This window comes from Equus caballus, chromosome 11 (genome assembly GCF_041296265.1).
Source record: "Equus caballus isolate H_3958 breed thoroughbred chromosome 11, TB-T2T, whole genome shotgun sequence".
In the NCBI taxonomy this organism is placed as follows: domain Eukaryota; kingdom Metazoa; phylum Chordata; class Mammalia; order Perissodactyla; family Equidae; genus Equus; species Equus caballus.
Window position 1 is genome coordinate 21,284,183 of NC_091694.1, and position 18,890 is coordinate 21,303,072.

The 18,890-nt window shown below is 57.1% G+C and overlaps 2 protein-coding genes across 2 annotated transcripts; both read left to right on the plus strand.

The window, feature by feature from the left end:
• Positions 1-240: 240 nt before the first annotated feature.
• KRT15 (keratin 15) lies at positions 241-5,089 on the plus strand. The gene is made up of 8 exons (XM_005597407.4): positions 241-1,029; positions 1,931-2,013; positions 2,129-2,285; positions 2,750-2,911; positions 2,998-3,123; positions 3,302-3,522; positions 3,981-4,006; positions 4,715-5,089. The coding sequence occupies exons 1-8, from the start codon at positions 490-492 to the stop codon at positions 4,807-4,809; spliced, it is 1,410 nt and encodes a 469-aa protein (XP_005597464.2). The 5' UTR covers positions 241-489; the 3' UTR covers positions 4,810-5,089.
• Positions 5,090-6,670: 1,581 nt separating this feature from the next.
• KRT13 (keratin 13) lies at positions 6,671-16,497 on the plus strand. Its single transcript, XM_005597408.4, has 8 exons — positions 6,671-12,796; positions 13,873-13,955; positions 14,142-14,298; positions 14,483-14,644; positions 14,733-14,858; positions 14,951-15,171; positions 15,842-15,867; positions 16,164-16,497. Exons 1-8 carry the CDS (start codon positions 12,278-12,280, stop codon positions 16,223-16,225), a joined length of 1,356 nt encoding a protein of 451 aa, XP_005597465.2. The 5' UTR covers positions 6,671-12,277; the 3' UTR covers positions 16,226-16,497.
• The last annotated feature ends 2,393 nt before the right edge of the window (positions 16,498-18,890 follow it).

Below are 18,890 nucleotides of genomic sequence, written 5' to 3' on the forward strand. Positions count from 1 at the left end.
CCACCTTGGGGGGGGTCCTGGGCTGGGGGCAGCAGAGCAGCCCGGCCGAGGGCAGAGATGCCCGGAGCTGCTCCCCCAGTGCACCATGTGGAGGCCTGGGAGCCGGGCGTGATGCAGTTTGCTGCCTGCTGCCTGCTGATCTCCGCGTTCTCCCATAAGGTAGAGAAGAACCCTGTAATCCAAGTGTTAAAATCATGGCCCTGGGGCAAAACACCGTTCATCTGAATCATCTCTTTTGTTGCATTAAAAAAAAAAGAAAGAAAAGAAAAAGCAGCCGTGTCAAGATGTGCAGGCAACAGGGTTTGTCAGGAACGCAGAGGAGTTGGCTTCCCTTTGGGGGAGGAGACCTGGTCCCATAACACCCTCCCAGGGGGATATAAGGAGCCTCAGGCTGGGGGGTGACAGGCGCAGCTCTGTGGTTTCTGTCCAGCCCGCACCTCCGTCCGGCCTCTCTCGCGCTCGCTGAGGACTCACGGCTGCTGCCTGGCCATGAGCACCACCTTTCTGCAGACTTCTTCCTCCACCTTTGGGGGTGGCTCTACCCAGGGGGGGTCCCTCTGGGCTGGGGGTGGCGGCCTTGGTGGTGGGAGTCTCTATGGGGGAGGTGGAAGCCGCAGCATCTCTGCTTCTTCTGCTAGGTTTGTCTCCTCGGGGTCAGGAGGGGGCTACAGGGGTGGCTTGAGCTGTGGCTTCGGTGGAGGGGCTGGTAGTGGTTTCAGTGGAAGCCTGGGAGGTGGCCTCGGAGGTGGCTTCGGAGGTGGCTTTGGAGGTGGCTATGGTGGGGGTTTTGGCGGTGGCTTTGGTGACTTTGGTGGTGGCGATGGTGGCCTCCTCTCCGGCAATGAGAAGACCACCATGCAGAACCTCAACGACCGCCTGGCCTCCTACCTGGACAAGGTGCGCGCCCTGGAGGAGGCCAACGCTGACCTGGAGGTGAAGATCCGAGACTGGTACCAGAAGCAGAGCCCGGCCAGCCCGGAGCGTGACTACAGCCCCTACTTCAAGACCATCGAGGAGCTGCGGGACAAGGTGAGCTGAGAGATGGGAGCAGGTGGCTGGTGCCCGGCACACGTCTCTAGTGTTAGTGTTCCTGTTGCCTCAAGGAAATCCTTTCCTGCGCAGGCGATGGCTGTCGGGGTGTAACCTCGGCAAACTTGGAGTGTGGGCAATGCTTTCCAGGTGTGGAGGCTGGCAGACATCTGCTTAACTTGGCGGTGCCGGGGGATCCTGGGCATTTGGTCCTGTCAGGACCCGTGGGGGCCGAGGGGGGCTATTGACACACCCTGTAGGGCTCTGCCTAAAGTGTTCCTCTGCTTATTTTGCAAGAATGGTGAGTGTGGCCTCAGGAGCCCGGAGTGTGGGGACCTCCTGCTTCGCCAAAGTCTGAGCATGTCTTTGGTGCCAAATCACTACTGAAACTTAGGATACCTGGAACTTGTCATGGGCTCTACCACACACTCATTCATCCTTTCACTCACCTGGACCAGTTTTCTCAGCTGTTAAATGCCTTCCTCAGCTGCCCTCCAGGTTCTTACTGGCTGGAATGTTCTGTAGATTCATGGCTGTGTCCAAGTGTGCAGTGACCACGAGCTGTCCACATGGGAGGCTGGGGGGGTATCCCCCAGAGGGGTATTATCAGAGACCCTCACAACTCACCCATGCCACTCCTGGCCAGGCAGTTCCAACAGGGGAGTCCAGGCAATCCTGGCTCCTTAGCTTTTCACACCCTGGTAACAGAGAGGGTGGTGTGGGGGGTAGACTAAGGAGTGGCACTCAAGGGTAGGCTAGACTCTGCCCTGGGGACCCTACAGGCTTCCGTTGGTGGCGTCAGCTGGGGGATTGTCAGTGAGGGGTCCGACGGGGCACAGGTGGGGAGAGCAGCAGGGAAGAGAGAGGGGTCCTGTAGGCACTAACTTCCTGTCTCCTGCAGATCCTGGCGGCCACCATTGACAACTCCCGGGTCATCTTGGAGATCGACAATGCCAGGCTGGCTGCAGATGACTTCAGACTCAAGTGTGCTCCTCTCCTCTTCTGCATTCCCCTCTCTCTTGGCCTTTTCTCCCTCCCCCACCTCAAGCTGCCCAGACCCTTCACCCTCCTTCACTTTGAGTTCTTTCTTTGTTCCCAGGTATGAGAATGAGCTGACCCTGCGCCAGAGCGTGGAGGCCGACATCAACGGCCTGCGCCGGGTGTTGGACGAGCTGACCTTGTCCAAGACCGACCTGGAGATGCAGATCGAGAGCCTGAACGAGGAGCTGGCCTACATGAAGAAGAACCATGAAGAGGTGAGAGCTGGGCAGGGCCTGGGGTGGTGGGAGGCAGAGTGGGGCCACTGCTGTCTCGTCAGAGTTGGCTGAAAGGCTTAGTGGTTCAGAAACACAGCCCATACACACACCAAAACAGGGGGCCCCATGGGGAAGAAGGGGTACTGTCCTCTGATCCATAGCCAAGCCAGGTGGCCACTGTGAACTGCTGTCCTGATTTGCTCCATGAGCTCACATAAGGGCCCTGCTGTCTGAGGTCCTCCCTTGGTGGGACCTAGAGAGGAAGCGAGACCCCCAGAGCTGAGGGGCCCATGTGATCAAACCCGTTCATGTGCACTGGGAAACAGAGGTTGGGCATAAGGGTACGGGGGAGAGCCCAGCTCATGCAGTGAGTTAGGGATGGAGCCAGGATTGACATGTGGGGCCCCAGACTCTCGGCTCTCTCTTCTGCTTTCTGACTGGTTTGGGCCCCACCCACCCTGCAGGAGATGAAGGAGTTCAGCAGCCAGCTGGCCGGCCAGGTCAACGTGGAGATGGATGCGGCACCGGGCGTGGACCTGACCCGCGTGCTGTCGGAGATGAGAGAGCAGTACGAGGGTATGGCGGAGAAGAACCGCCGGGATGCTGAAGCCTGGTTCTTCAGTAAGGTGGGCCTGACCTCCCAGCCCCGCCCCAGCTCCCCAGGTCTCCCAGGAGGCCTGTGGGGCTCACTTCTCTTGTGTGTGTCCTACAGACGGAGGAGCTAAACAAGGAGGTGGCCTCCAACACAGAGATGATCCAGACCAGCAAGACGGAGATAACAGAGCTAAGACGCACAATGCAGGGGCTGGAGATTGAGCTGCAGTCCCAGCTCAGCATGGTATGGCTACCTGCACACCCCCCACCTCAGCCTCTCCCATCCTCCATGGCTGGTTAAGCCTTGGGGTTCCCAAGCCCCCGTAGAGGGGATTCCCTGCGTCCACTCAATGCCTCTCCTCATGCCCTCAGCGGCTTCCTTTCTAGCTGATGTGGTGTCTCTTGGTCTGTTGCCCCACCAGAAAGCTGGCCTGGAGAACTCACTGGCAGAGGTTGAGTGCCGCTACGCCCTGCAGCTGCAGCAGATCCAGGGGCTCATCAGCAGCCTGGAGACCCAGCTGAGCGAGCTCCGCTGTGAGATGGAAGCTCAGAACCAGGAGTACAAGACGCTGCTGGACATCAAGACGCGGCTGGAGCAGGAGATCGCCACCTATCGCAGCCTGCTGGAGGGCCAGGATGCCAGGTATGGGCAGGGTGCAGAGGGAGGAAGGTGGGAGCGGTCGGTGTTGTCAGGATGGAGAGTCATCTTAGGAGAATGGCAGTGTGGTACAGTGAGAAGAGAACTGAGCAAGAAGGAAGGCGCTCTGCACCCGGCACTCTTGTCTTTGGCTGTTACCCTGGGCAGGTCGCATCACCTCTCTGGGCCTGTGTTTCTTCTGTAAATGGCAGTGGTTGGGCTCATGCTGGTTCCCTTCCCTGCATGAAATGGATAGGGTGTTACTGTAGGTAGGTCAGAATCTACCTACTGGGGGTGGCCGGTCAGGACGGGCTCTCAGGATGTCCCAGCCTCTACAGAAGTCACATGTGGGGGTGGTGATGGTGTGCAGGCTGGGGATGACCGCTTAGCCAGCCGCTGGGCTCTCCCCTTGAGAGGCCTGAGTTTCTGCCCTTTGCTTACATCTGCTTCCCCCTCTCTTTCAGGTTGGCTGGCATTGGCACTGGAGAAGGTAGGAAAGCTTAACTCTTTCTTGGGGGGGGGGGGGCGGCGCGTTTCGGAGCTGGTGAAGCCACCACTCCCCTTGGAAAGTCCGCATCAATGTCAAGGATTCAGTGGACAGAAAGGTGGTTTCTTCCCACAAGACAGAATCTAAACGCCCAGGGCAGGAGAGGCATCCCTCACTACCCTACCCTCCCCAGGCTGAGCCGACTGCTGGCCAGAGGGGCCGGTAGAGCAAGCTGCAGTCCCTGCCTTCAGAGGAGGAAGGAGAAAGAGGCTAAACATCCCAGCAGGGCGGGGACAGGCCATTCCAGTCGATGCCTCTTCCCCATTGGGCTCCTTATCAGCTTCAGCAGAGCTGGGGTTGAAGGTTTATAGAGAAGCTTCCAGGCTGAGCAGGCTTTGTCCGGGGCATCGCTCCCCACAGGCCCCACCTCCATGCACTTATGCTCAGATGCCTACAATTACCGCCTGCTCGCATGCAGTTAAAACCCTGAGGTTCTTGCTCACTGCGGGGCATGCCTGCGCGGCCACCACCCATCTCTGTGATGAGTAATTCGACACCGGCCCTCCTGGCAGCTCTTGAAGGATTGGCCAATGGCCGTTCTCAGGGATGCTGTTCAGTTCTCCTGGAACTCACCCAAGGTCCTGGCCTCCCTGGGAGGGAGGGCGGATGGGGAGGGTCCCCCACTCTAAAGCTTGCTCCTTCTCTCTACAGCCTCCCTGGGAGGCGGCAGCGGCGGCAAAGTCCGCATCAACATTGAGGAGTCAGTGGACGGAAAGGTGGTTTCTTCCCGCAAGAGAGAAGTCTAAATACCCAGGGCAGGAGAGACGTCCCTCACCACCCCACCCTCCTGAGGCTGAGCCGACAGCTGGCCAGAGGGGCGGGAGAGCAAGCTGCAGTCCCCGCCCTCGGAGGGTGTCCCGCTCAGGCTCAGGAGGGTCCCTCCTTCTCCCACTCTTCCTCCCTCCCCTCTCCGGCTCTTCCTGCTTCCTTTAGAGCAGGGAGGTGAAGGAAGCAGCTGTATCGTGTAAGAAGCTCATTTGTACCATGTCTGTCCATGCAATAAAGAATTGCTTTTCCTTTTGCAAATATCTCTTGGTAGTACATCCTGTTTATCTTGTTGGCACCCTCTGAGGAGGACCAGAACCCACACGTGATGTCTCCCCCGACTTTGGCCCCTTCCCTGCGTGGTCATAACTCATTCTTTGGGGTGCCTCGGGCAGCTGGGACAGACCCAGGCTGCTCGGGTGACTTGCTCTCTGGCTAACCCTGTTCAGTGATCGTGGGAGCAGGGGACAGGGGATTTCCTTAAGGCAGTTTGGCGCACCTAGCACAGAACTTGACATGTGGACTAACTGTTCACTGAATGACTGACCACATGGATGGTGCTGGGTCACCACTGTACGGTCGGCACCGGGCTCGGCACACCCCCCATGGGTCTCATTTAGTACTGACGACAGAGGGCAGTCAGGGTTTATTACACTCATCTTGGAGATGAAGAAACGTGGAGATGACAACGTCAGGGAGGTGAGTGACTTGCCCAGTGGCCTCATGGATGGCTAGTAAGCAGCAGGGCTGGGACGGGACCCCACAGCTGTATGACTCCAAGACCAGGGCTTGTTCCAGGACCCCAGGCCCTAGCCCTTCACAGTTCATTGCCAGGGCCCTCCTCCTTGCTCTGGCCCTCACCACCTGTTCCCCTTGAACCTTGCCTTCTTCCCAGCTGGGCACACCTGAACTTCAGGGTTGCGGAGCCTGTTCCCATCCCTGCAAAGCTGGCCTCCATCCCCCCTGAAGCTGCCATCTCCTCCCAACAAGGCACTTAAAGTGCCCAGAGGGGAAGACACCAGCTTCAGGAAGCCCTCCCTGATTTCTCCAAGCTTAAATCCAAAGCAACACCAACCCCTATTGGCCTCCTCAGTCCAAATGCTGCTCCTGCTCCCCATCGCCTGCCTCTCCACTCTCGGGCTCACTGGAGCAGCCACATCCACGCACACTTGATTGGTGGCCCCTGGTTTGGGGCTGAGTCCTCTGGGATTCACAGCCCCAGACGGAGGGCCGGGAAGGAGGAAGTGGAGAACTCTGGGTGCTGTGGCTGGGCTGGGCTCGGGTGAGGACTAGGGGAGAGGGAAAACCGGTTTCTTAGTCCTGCTGGGAAGAGCAGGCTGGAGGAGGTCATTTGCAGGGAGAGTGGGCCCTCTGAGAGGGCCCCCATGGCGCTCGCTGGGTGAAACTCCTTGCCAGCAGCCCTGGTTGGAGAGAAGGTGGCACTCGTTATTTCCGAGGAGATTTGACCTAGAACACGTCTCCTGAGTCCACACTTGGAGCCAGACTCCCCCGGGGCCGGAGGGAGGAAGCGGATTTATGTCTGCCAGGCTCCGGGCGGGGCACTCAGCGCTCCGCATCTCGTTTACTCTCCTGCAGCTCTGTGAAGGCAGCTGCGCTGGGGTGAAGACTCCAGCGCCCGTTTCCAGAAGAGGAGACGAGTCCCCAGGAAGTTAAATAATATGAATGGAGCCACAAGCTGGGAACAGTGAGACTAGGTCTGGGGTCAGTGTCTCTGACTCCGGGCCTGTGCTTCCCCTCGACGTCATGAGGATGACGGAAGCGGGCAACACCTTTCTTACGAGGGTTTGCTCATTGGAAACCCTTTTCTTAACCTGTGTGGGCAGCCTGTACAAACATCATGTGGCCATCACAGTCAGAAAGACTCTCCGCACATCTAGCCTTGGTCTCTCCCGCTGAGGCCCAAAGCACCAGGTGACACCCTGGGAACAGCTAGGCCCCTTCCTGAGACTCTCGGACCCAATGGCCTGGCCGCTGCTCCTGCCTCACTGACCTCCGGGCCTCTGTCCAGGAGTCTCAGGCCTTCTAAGCAGCCCACAAAGGTTGGTTTTCTCAGGCTTCGGTTTGCAAAAGTAACCACCTCTGCAATGGTGCCGGAAGGCAGGGCAGGAGCCGGGGCTGGGGAGGGGGGAGCTGCGGCTCTCTCCCAGGAGCGCCTGTTCCTGCTCTCCTGGGCTTCCGGCAGGGGCTGTGAGAGAGGCACAGAGGTCCTTGGAACTTGCCAAGTCCTGTCCCCTCCTGACCCTGGAGTGAGGAACCTGTGCCCAGGAATAGTTCACACCTGACTGAGCCGTTAAATAGTCTCTGGGCCAAGAAGGCCCGCCTTCCGCCTGCCCCTGGGCTGAGGTCGGGCTTGGTTTCCAGCCAATCCAGGAAGCAGGGGCAGGCCTCCCTTCTCGCCCCAGAGAGAGGGTGGCTTTGGGACTAGGGATTAGGGCCTTGGGTGTGTCCTCTGCTCAGGCTGCGCTTCCCAGAGCAAGCATGGGGCTTGCCTGCCGCCATCTCCCTGAGGACTTTGGCTGGTCCCTGTGCTTCTCTGGGTCTCAGTTTCCCCATCTTTAAATTGAGGAATCTGGCTGGATGAGATGACCTCGAGGTTCTCTCTGAGTTCATCTGTATTCCAGGACCTCAGAGGGGAACCTGTGCCCTGAGATCTGTGGCAGCAGGGGCTGTGTCACTCCACATGCTGCCGAGTCCTCAGATTGGGAGCTAAGTAAATATGTGTTGAATTATGCATGAACTTACTTCTCCTTTGCTTTTTCCTGCCCTAGGCACAGCTCTGGACGTTCACCAGCATCTTGGGCGAGTGCCCTCCTGGTGGTCACCTGTCCCTCTGAGCAGCCAGCAGCACAAGGGGAAATAAGGAGTTGGCAGCTTTTCCCATGAGATTTGCAGCTGGGGCGACCCCATTGGATATGACTCTTGTCTGCCATTCTTTCTCACCCAGAGCCAGCAGACACAGTACCCTGGAGTAGCTTCTCGGCATTCATGGAGAGCTCTCCTCTGCCGGCAGCAGTATTTGGTGGTAGATAAAGACCCTGTCTTCAGGGGGCGGAAAACTGAGTAGGGGAAATAAGATAGGAATACCACTACTCGTCACTTGTCTGTTTGCTGTGGGCACCATGCCGGCTGCAGGGACCAGAGAGGGAGGCAAGGCAAGTTGGCACAGGATGGAGGCCCAGAAGAATTCTTGGACAGGCCCCTTAACGAGGATGAGCTTGCATTTCCTCATCTGCAAAAGGGAGGGAACAGTAACCTCCCACCTGCCACGTGCTCCTGTGTGTCAGGTGTTTTTCCAGTACCAACTCACCTAGTGCCTGTTTCCCAGTTGCGGCCACCAGGGCACTGAAAGGTTGAGTAAATTTCCCGAGGTCACACAGCCAGTCGATGGCATATGTAGGGTTGAAACACCTGATTCAAAGCCTTTGCTGACCTTGCTGGGTTTCGGGACTCCCGGGTGGTATGACAGAGACTTTAGGAAGCTGGGTACTATGGGAAGGGAAGGACCTGGGACACTGAGGCAGCTCTGGAGAAGGCTCCTGAGGACAGCTGTGTCAAGCAGGTGCCTCTGAGGGTGGGGGGCTGCCCAGAGGGCCTGAATCCCCTGTCTGGGGAGTGCTGCCTTTCACAAGAGGCCCCTCCCCTGTGGGGGAGCTTTGAGACCCTTTGAAAGGTGGGTCAGCCATCTTGGGCTCCAGGCCCCTTGTGGTCCTCCTGGTAGAGAGGGAAGGCGGGAGGAGCCTGATCCAAGATCCAAGTGAGGAGCCCTGGGTTAGGAGCTGGGGGCAAGGATCTAAGCCTCTGCTCCGCAGATGAACAGTCTGGTGACTCTGGACAGATCTTTGAGAAGCAGCGACTCAGAAAAGCATTGCTGAAGGACACTTAGAAGTCATTTCAACACAAGGCCCAGGATGAGTTGATGGTAGAGCTAGAAATCCATGCCTTTCTCCTTGCTTCCCACTGCCCTGGGCCTTGGCATTCTGTGCTCAGTTTCCCCACATGGGAAATAAAAGGGTTGGGTGGGAGAATTTCTATGAGGATTCCGGCTCTGACGTTCTGCGTTGAGTGAGTACCCCGGCAAGCCCGCGAGACTTGGAGCTCACACCAGGACAGACAGTGGATAGGCTGAGCCGTCAGGCCATCAGCTGTGCACACCCAGCCACTGTGGGAAGCGGGACCATCCATCGGCCAGGCCTGAGGTGACAAGAGGCCTGAGAATGGAGAGGGCAACAGAGGACGCCCTTGCTCAGATGGGGATGGTGCTAGCCCTGGCCTGAGCGGGATTTACTGGGCAGTAGGTAAGGGCGCAGACCCGGAGGCAGAGTTCTGAATCTGGGCTCTGACACAATTGAGTTTGGGCAATGTATTTGACTTCTCTGGGCCTCAGTTTCCTCATCCGAAAAAAGGGTATGATAAAAACCGTAGAGTTGTTTTGAGGACCAAATGAAGTCGCGCATGCAGAGCGTTTAACACAGTGTTCAGGAAATGTGAGTTAGGGTTATTTTCTTATCATTTAGCACATATAGGAGGGAACGCTCAGAGATCGTACCCTGAATTCACAGCAAGGTTCCAAGACACCATCAGGTGGGCAAGAGAGAGCTGGGGGCTGGGTTTAAATCTCGACTTCACAGTGATCTTGGGCAAGTGACTCGGCCTTTCCGAACCTCAACTGCCTCATCTATACAATGGGTCCCAAACCCCCTCTTCCATTGTGGTGCCGACAGTGTGTTCAGCGCAGCCTCCTCTGCAGGGGGCGCTCATGGGTGCAGCTTCCCCCACCTTCCCTGGAAATTGTGGAGGGGACTGCGTTTGACGTGATTTTGCCAGAAAGCAAAGAAGGAAGCTCAGGGGGAGCCGGCGGTGCCTCAGGCCCAGCCCTCTGTCCTGTCTCCATTGGGACAGGGCCGGAGGAAGGGAACTGGGTCTCCAGGTCCGGTCTATACCCAGCTCCCTCTAGGGGGCCTGGCATGTGTCCCCCAGCCCCGTGGGCCCCGGGGTTCACCTTGGGTCAGAGGAAGGCATTCCTGTGTCAAGGCACCACGAGTCCCTGCTCGGGCGGGGTGGGGAGGGGCCGTGCCCTGACCCCGCCAGGGGGAGCATGCCACGGCCACTCTGTTTTGTACTGCCATGTCATGGCCACCCGTGTTTGCACTGCTGGGGCTTTAGAGGATCTGTGGCATTGTTCCTCTAAGAGGCGTTGGCCTGAACCTGCTCGTCAGCCCCAGGAGGATCATCACTCCAGGCCTGGCCGGTTCCATCAATCAAATTCTTGTCAATTCTTGTCAGTTTTGATCCTCTATTGAAAGACAGCTCTCCTGCTTTGGGCTGAATCACAGCTTTTTGGAGAGAGAGCTGAGCCATCAGTTTGCAGCAGGAGGGCCGGGCAGGGTCGGGGTCAGCCCGAGTCCCAGCCTCGCCGTGGTCCTTGAGCACCCGCAGCAGGCCCTGGCTTTCGTCCTGGTGCTGACACCCGCGGGGCGAAGCACAGGCCTGCTTTCGATCCTTGGAAAACAAAGGACAAGGAAGCCCTGACTCAGAGCCCTCCTTTCTGGTCTTGCTTGCTGAATCAGTGAAGTGGTTTCTAGGATAACCTCAAGCCTGTGCCACCTCACCCCAGCCCCTGGTCTGGTCCCATCTGGACCCTCACGGCTGCTCTAGGCCAGAAGGCTGCTCCTGGAAGGCCATTCATGGCAACCCTGGCCCCCTTGGTGAATGGAGACTGGGAGCCTGAGTCCAGGCCCCCCATTCTCAACCCTGGAAACTTCTCCTTCCATCCTGGGCTCTGAGAGGCCACCTCTAGGCCCCTTTCTTCCTGCCTGAGTGCTGAGGCCTCCTCTGGCAGGGTTACTGAGCAGTGCCTGAGTTTCAGCCACGTCCCAGGCTCCTCGGCAGAGACCCTGGGTCATAGTCTCCTACGTGGTCTCTTGGTCAAACATGCATGAGCTAAGACAGATGTCATGTGGTTGGGGGCTAGAAGGGGCCCCGCTCAGGTATTGCAAGACTTTCTCTCTGGACTTGCTGTGCCTCTGAGGCAGCTGATGTAGAGGGGTGATTACACACGTAGGTCAGGCTGATCCAGGGCTGCCCAACCAGGGCATCCTTGACCTTTCAGCCTAGAGAATTCCCTGTTTTGGGGGCTGTCCTGTGCATGGTAGGACGTGAAGCAGCATCCCTGGTCTCTATCCTCCAGATACCAGTAGCATCTCCCATTGTGACAACCAAAGTGTCTCCAGATATTGTCAGATGTCCCCTGGGGAGCAAAATAGTCCCTGGCTGAGAGCCTCTGAATAGATCTGTGGTGACAGAAGTTGGAATCAGGGTTATGTTAGGGGCCTCGGGTGTGGGTAACTGACTGGGGAAAGGTACAAGGAGCTTTATGGGTGCTGGGAATGTGCCCGGTGGTGGTTTCATGGGTGGACACACGCTGAGTACTTCATGCAGAGGTACAATGCATTAAGCTGGACACGTGAGTTGTACATTTTCATGTATGAAACATACACCTAAAACATGAGCCTTGGTGTCAGACAGAACCAGACTTGGGTTCCAGTCCCATACTTTAAGGCTCTGTTTCTCTACATGTAACATGGGGATGATAGTAGGACCCCAGTGGGCTGCTGCAAAGATGAAGTGAGACGGTGCGTGTAAAGCTCGAGCCCAGTGTCTGCCTGTAGTGGAGCATCTGAGAGGATAGCTATTATAATGTGCAGGGGGTTTCCTCTTTCTATGCCTCATTTTCCCCAGCTGTGTTGGATGGTCTCTAAGGTTCCTTGCCACTGTGATTTTATCTGATGTTCTTGGAGCCATTTTCTTCTCAGCCTAAACACTTTCAAGGTAGTTGATTCCACAGGACCAAGTGAAATTTGTCATCAGGGTCTCTAGGAGCAGTGGAGTAGACGAAATGCTAAGAAGGATGCAGAACATTCCAGTCTTCTTTTAGGAGTAGAAAGAAGGGAGGCTGAGGGCTGCAGAGACCTCGCCAAACACTGGGCCACTGTGCAGCCAGCCCTTCCTTCGAGAGGCTCCTGGGCAGACCCGTGCAGCTCGATCCCCCTTGGACACTGGGTTGGGCTGAGAGGCTGTGGGAGTGAGTTCCCTAAGTGGAGAGGTGAAACAGAATTCACCTGTCAAAAGGAGAGTCTCAGGCAGAACTCTGTTCCCTCTGAATCATCCTTTTTGTTAAGGCTTAAAAAAAAAAGCCACCCCACCAAAGGCACAACCCACCCTGGAGAGCAGAGGTGACTGGGCTTGTGGGAAAGAAAAAAATGCAGTTGGCACCAGTCAGAGGGTGGGGAAGGGAGGAGAGAAGATGGGGCAGTTGTCCAACCCCCCGTGGAGGCTGTATAAAAGGCATCCGCTCTAGGCAGAGCCACAGTCCTCGGCCCAGGCCAAGCCAAGCTCGTGTCCACTCCTGCTCTCCATCTTGCTATCACCATGGCCAGTCGCCTGCAGAGCTCTGCCGCCAGCTATGGGGGCGGTTTCGGGGGTGGCTCTTGCCAGCTGGGAGGGGGCCGCAGTGTCTCTACCTACTCAACCCGCTGTGTCTCCGGGGGATCAGCTGGAGGCTACGGGGGTGGCGTGAGCTGCGGCTTCGGTGGAGGGGCTGGTGGTGGTTTCGGCGGTGGTTTCGGCGGTGGCTTCGGCGGTGGCTTTGGAGGTGGCTTTGGAGGTGGCTTTGGAGGTGGCTTTGGAGGTGGCTGTGGTGGGGGTTTTGGCGGTGGCTTTGGTGACTTCCGTGGTGGCGATGGTGGCCTCCTCTCCGGCAACGAGAAGATCACTATGCAGAACCTCAACGACCGCCTGGCCTCCTACCTGGACAAGGTGCGCGCCCTGGAGGAGGCCAATGCCGACCTGGAGGTGAAGATCCGAGACTGGCACCTGAAGCAGAGCCCCACCAGCCCGGAGCGTGACTACAGTCCCTACTTCAAGACCATCGAGGAGCTGCGGGACAAGGTGAGACCTTCGTTGTCAAGGAGGGCTCCTCTGTGCAGGGCAGAGCCACAAAGCCCAGGAGACAACACAGTATCCCAGGGGGCCAGAAGAGGCAGTGTGGATGGGATTCTCACCCTTCCTGCTGGGGAAAGTTCTAGCCTTTTACTGCTGAGCATCTCTACTTCTGATGGGCTTTCTCTTGCCCATACTTCCTAAGTGCCTTTCCTCTCGCTATTCATTTTTATTGTTGTTATTACACATGTCAACATTTTTACTGCTTGCTAAACAGTTATGTTATTAGTGACTCAATCCCTATAATCCTAACCTCCTGAGTTATTTGGAAACCATGACAGTTTTAAAAGCCACTAAGAACGTCTAAAATCAACAGAGAAAGGGATACATGTTCACGCACGGCTCTGGGAATACTAGTTTGTTTGGTAGGGGCCCCTTTTAAATCGATATTCTCAATTGGCTATGACCAGGTTGGGGAGATGGCGGTGGGGGCTCAGGCAGCGCTAAACGGAGACTCCTTCCGTCAGGGCCTGTCCATCACGCTGTGATGCCAGCTTGTTAGAACAGAAGTCCACTTGCCTAGGCTGAGTCCCAGCTATGTGGGATGGATTTTAAGTGCCTTGGAATATAAGAGTTTAGACAAGGAATCAAATGGATGGGAGTATTTGTTGGTTTTCCCCTCTTCTCAGCTGGGAGGCCAGCTCCCGTGAGGTTATTATGAACAGTGGAGCAAGGCTGACTCCCTCCCGACCTGAAGGAGAAGGCTCTCAAGACAGTGGCCTGGAGAGGTTCTAGTCTGGGGCTGTGGAGACATGAGTAGCCAAGGATGTCCTCAGAGGGGTTGTTCCTTTGAAATGTGAATCCCTGTCTTCCCCATCACCACCAGACCTAGAATGCTAGAGTGACAGTACACGGAAGGGCTCCAGCCCCGCCCCTCACTTGACAGAAGAGGAACCGAGGCCCAGCTCATGGGGACAGCGAAGGGGCAGAGGCTGACGACAACCAGTCTTGCCCATGTATTCTCGGTCCTCCTCCCCAAGCTTGTGGATCCCTCCACTCCAGCAGCCACATTCTGTATTTTGCAGATCCTGGCGGCCACCATCGACAACAACCGGGTCATCCTGGAGATTGACAATGCCAGGCTGGCTGCGGACGACTTCAGGCTCAAGTGAGTTTATTCGCCTCATTCACCTTTCCCAGCATCTTTTGTTTTATACAAGTGCTCATCTAAACAATGAAACTGGAGCATCCTAGGAGTGAAAGGTCTTGGCAAACTAGCTGAGTGCAGGGCAGGGGCAAGGGAAAGGTCTAATATCATTTCTGTGTTGCTTTTTCAACTAAAAAAATCCTTCAGGTATGAGAACGAGCTGACCCTGCGTCAGAGCGTGGAGGCCGACATCAACGGCCTGCGCCGGGTGCTGGACGAGCTGACCTTGTCCAAGACCGACCTGGAGATGCAGATCGAGAGCCTGAACGAGGAGCTGGCCTACATGAAGAAGAACCACGAGGAGGTGAGAGGGGATCATGGGCCTGCCATGGCTGAGTCACCCCCAGTGAGAAAGAGGAGTCTTTTGCTGCAGCCAAACTTAGGGACTGTGGGACCTGGAAGCCCTTTCTGGAACACTCCAGTAGTGTTCAGAGCCAAGGAGAGGGAGGATGAGGGGCTTCACACATCTTCCCTTCCCATCCCCACAGGAGATGAAGGAGTTCAGCAACCAGGTGGTAGGCCAGGTCAACGTGGAGATGGACGCCACGCCGGGCATTGACCTGACCCGCGTGCTGGCGGAGATGAGGGAGCAGTACGAGGCCTTGGCGGAGAAGAACCGCCGGGATGCCGAGGAATGGTTCCACAGCAAGGTACCCGGCCGTCTTACCCTACGTAGCCAGGGGCTGCACAGCCTTCCAGCCGGGCTCCTCCATCACCCTCCTCCTGCTTGAATTTCAGAGTGCAGAGCTCAACAAAGAGGTGTCTACCAGCACTGCCTTGATTCAGACCAGCAAGACAGAGATCACGGAGCTCAGGCGCACTCTCCAGAGCCTGGAGATCGAGCTGCAGTCCCAGCTTAGCATGGTACACCTGCTGCCCCCTGCCCCGCAGCCACCACCTCTAGGCCTCCTGCTGGCCTGGCTCCCCTCGTAACTTCTTCTCTGTTGCCTCACCAGAAAGCCGGGTTGGAGAGCACGGTGGCGGAGACCGAGTGCCGCTACGCCCTGCAGCTGCAGCAGATCCAGGGGCTCATCAGCAGCATCGAGGCCCAGCTGAGCGAGCTCCGCAGTGAGATGGAGTGCCAGAACCAGGAGTACAAGACGCTGCTGGACATCAAGACGCGGCTGGAGCAGGAGATCGCCACCTACCGCAGCCTGCTGGAGGGCCAGGACGCCAAGTAGGTCCTCACCGGCCTCTCTCTTGGGAAAGTGTCTGCAGGACCCTCGGGAAGGGCCTTTGAGATGAGCCTCTTCATGTCCCAGAGGGGAGGGACCCGTCTGGGCTTAAACAGCCTGGATGAAGTTCCAGGACCAGAGCTCTGCTGTCCCCTTGGACCAGGCTGTGGGGGCATTTCCTCAGCAGGAGGCAGAGTCACTACCTTTAAACTTTCTCGTTTGAGCCTCTGGATTAGACTGGCATGAGTGGGGACCACGGAGAGGACATCTCATATTGGAACAACATTAGCTTGGTTCAAGTCAGCCCAACGAAGCTATTGAAATGGCGATTTAATTGCTTCAGGCCATTTGCAGAGACCAGGCCATCCTTGTGGGCCCAGGGGTGGGGGGGTAGGGGGAGGCTGAGCGAACCAGGAGGAGGACAACACTTCTGGCAAATGTCCTGGATCTTGGGGCAAATAATATCTCCTCCCGAAGCCTCACAGACAGACAGACAGACAGGCAGGCCTGGCAGGCACCTGATGCTGCTGCCGCTTGGGCTGGGAACACAGCTAGGTAAAAACACCCAACCCAGGGGCTCCAGATGATGGTCTGAGTCACTGCATCCGGAGGACAGATAAGCACCTGTCCCAGTTGCCCTCGGCTCATGGCTGCCTCTCTCCTCTCCCCCAGGATGACCGGCTTCATCTCCTCAGCAGGTAAGGAAACCACCCGGGGTGAGAGGTGGGCAGGCTCCTTTCACTGCCCTGGGGGGTGGGTGGGAGGCAGGGCTGGGCCCCCCAGTGTAGGGAGGGAGGGGGCTGGGGCAGGAGTGGTCATTCGCTCGTTAGTTGTTAGTTTTTCTTTCAAAATAGATGGTTCTGCCCAGTGGAGCCTGGGTTGTCTGGAGTAAGCCACCTTTGGCAGTTCAGCCCCACCTGAGCAGTTAGGGGTTGGGGCCCTCCTGAGGTGGGTCTTCCCCAGCCTGAGTGTCTGTCACTTCCTCCATTCCCAGGAAACACCAGCACCACAACTACCACCTCCATTCGCCGCACTTCGGAGACCCGTAAGCCTTGAACGTGCCCGGCATCCCCTGCCTTTGTCTTCGGCGCCCAGAGGAGGAGACAGCTGACAGTGCCCTGCAGGAGGGAGCGAGGGGCTGCAGGACGCGAGGCTCTGTCCCTCTGCTCCCAGGACCCCGGCCCCCCACTCTCCCAAGAGCGGGCACTCCATGCTCTTCCCTCTGGGTTGGCTTCCTCTTCCCCCTGACCCAGCTCCTCTGACCTCTCAGCTTCTCTACTCAAAAGAAAAGAAAACTCAATAAAGTTTCTTGCCTTTTTGCAAATGTATTTTTGATTCTGGCCTGGTTTCTGTGGGCGACATCTGCCAAGACCCTGATTTGGGGTTGTGGGTGAGTGGGTGCAGCAGGGTCGAGGGGCTCAACCGTGACAAAGCCCGGCCTGGGGGCCTCCCAGGACACAAGGCACCTGGGCTGACCATCAGCACTCAGGTGCAGCAATGACAAACACAAGGGACACAGGTGGCTCAGAGATGATGGCACCCAGCAAATGTGGGCAAATGGGGCCAACCAGAGACACGCAGGGCAGCGAGCCAGTTCAACTCAACACCCTATAGGGTGTCTAGCAATAAGGCAGCAGTGGGGTTCTAGTAGAGTCAGGTGAGGGGAGACAGAGGGAAGAGGTACAGAGTGCTCCAGGGCAGGCTGCGAGGGGCCGGGAGCGGGGGAGAAGGGGATATAGCACAATTACCCCAGCCCCAGCCTGCTGCCTCCTGCTTCCTGCAGAGAGCATTGCCTTTCAAGATGATGGGCATCCAGACGGCAGTGCCCGCCACCCCGAGGCCCTGCCATTCCAAATCACCCAGTGAACCAGCCATGTCATGACTCAATGAGTGACCTCAGTCTGCACTGACCTTCCTCCCCGCCCCCTCTGCATCCCTGTCCCCCTGCCTCTCTGGATGTCCCAGCTCAGACTGGCAGCCTCCTCTTGCTCAGCTCGCTCCTTCCATGTTGGCTGGTCCCCTGGATTCCGGCATAAGCGCTCTTCTCTTTTTCCTCTTTACTCTCCCCTTTGGTTCCTGGGGACATGTCTGTGGTCACAATTACCAATACATTCTGATGACTCTCTAGTGAGGGCTCTCTCCTCCTCTCCAGAGTCACATGCCCAACTGCACTGGCCATCGCCTCCTCAAATCCATTTCCTCCGAAGGAGCACCCATCTTCTCCCAGATCTGTGCCTTCCTGGTCCCCTATCCCAGAAGACCTGGAAACCCAAGCCAGGAGCCTGGGAGTCCTCTTGGCCTCCTCTCCCCCTCACCCCTTCACAAGTCCATCCCGTGGATGCTGTTAGCTGGAACGTCTTCACGACCTCCCTGTTTTTACTTGCTGGGCGTGTTGCCACAGCCTCCTCCCTGGCCTCCTTGCCTCCAGTTTGAGCTTCCCCATCATCCATGCTCCACCCTCCAGTGGGGGCCACAGCTAAAGATGGAAAGTCTTCCTCCCTCTTAGAGAGGCTGCATGAGTTCTCCCCACAGAGGAAAGCTTAGACTCCCCACGGGCCAAGAGGCCACCTTGGCTGGCCTCTTCCTGCCTCTCTTGTCCTGGTTTCTACTCAAGCCCCTGCTCTTCTACCTTGCCCTGGCCCGCTGTGAGGTCCTGCTCTCCACACTGCTCTCTGTGACCGAGGCTTGTGGCCGGGTGCCTTGGGCCCTTGTTCAGTGAGTGACTGCAGTCTGATCTGACCTTCCTCCCCTCTCTCCCTCTTTCTCTCTGCACCCCCATCTTTGTTTTTTTGGATATGACCAGGTTTTTATTCCACATTCAGACTGAGGTGAACACCCCCTTCTCTGTGGCACCTGGATTGTGTGGGGTGCCCTCAGGTGTTCGCATGTCGGCGCCCGCCTGCACCAGTGTCGACCATGCACTTGGAGGGGCGGGCTGTGTCTGTCTCTCTGCGGCCCAGCCTCCTGCTGGTGCTGTCAATGCCTGTGGAAGGAAGAGATGACTGTGTGAACTGGGGAATGCTTCTCAGATGCCACTTGATTTTTGTCATGAGCTTTTAGGCGAGAGGGTAGCGGGGCTCTGCCACGTGCCAACAGCTCCCTGCTCATTTACCCTCCCCTCCCTCTCCAGCTCCCTGCACAGTTTAGTCCCTCATTCATTGTCTTCCTTCTCCTCCTCCACCCTAAGCCTCTCTGCGGACCCCAGGCAGTTGGCTTAGTCCCACAGGCGTCTCTCAGACATGGCCCCCCCAGCTCACTGGGTCAGAGAAGGTGTCCGCCCTCCACTCATTCCAGATCCTCCCGTCTACCCCACTACAGAAGGAGGCGGGCTCAGTGCGAGTTCACCTGCCCAGAACTGGGCCAGGAGCTAAGGCGTCAAAGAGAAACAGGGCATGGCCTCCACTCCCCGAATGCTTTACCTTCTTCGTGAATCGATTTTGTCAGCAGCTATTTATTGAGCACCCACTGTGTACCAGGCACTATGATGGGTCCTGGAGACAAAGAGACAGGCCAAAGGCAGCCTCTGTCTTTTTTTTTTTTTTTTGAGGAAGATTAGCCCTGAGCTAACATCTGCTGCCAATCTTCCTCTTTTTGCTGAGGAAGACTGGCCCTGAACTAATATCCGTGCCCATCTTCCTCTGTTTTATGTGGGACACCTACTGCAGCATGGTTTGACAAGCGGTGCGTACGTCCACACCCGGGATCTGAACCGGTGAACCCC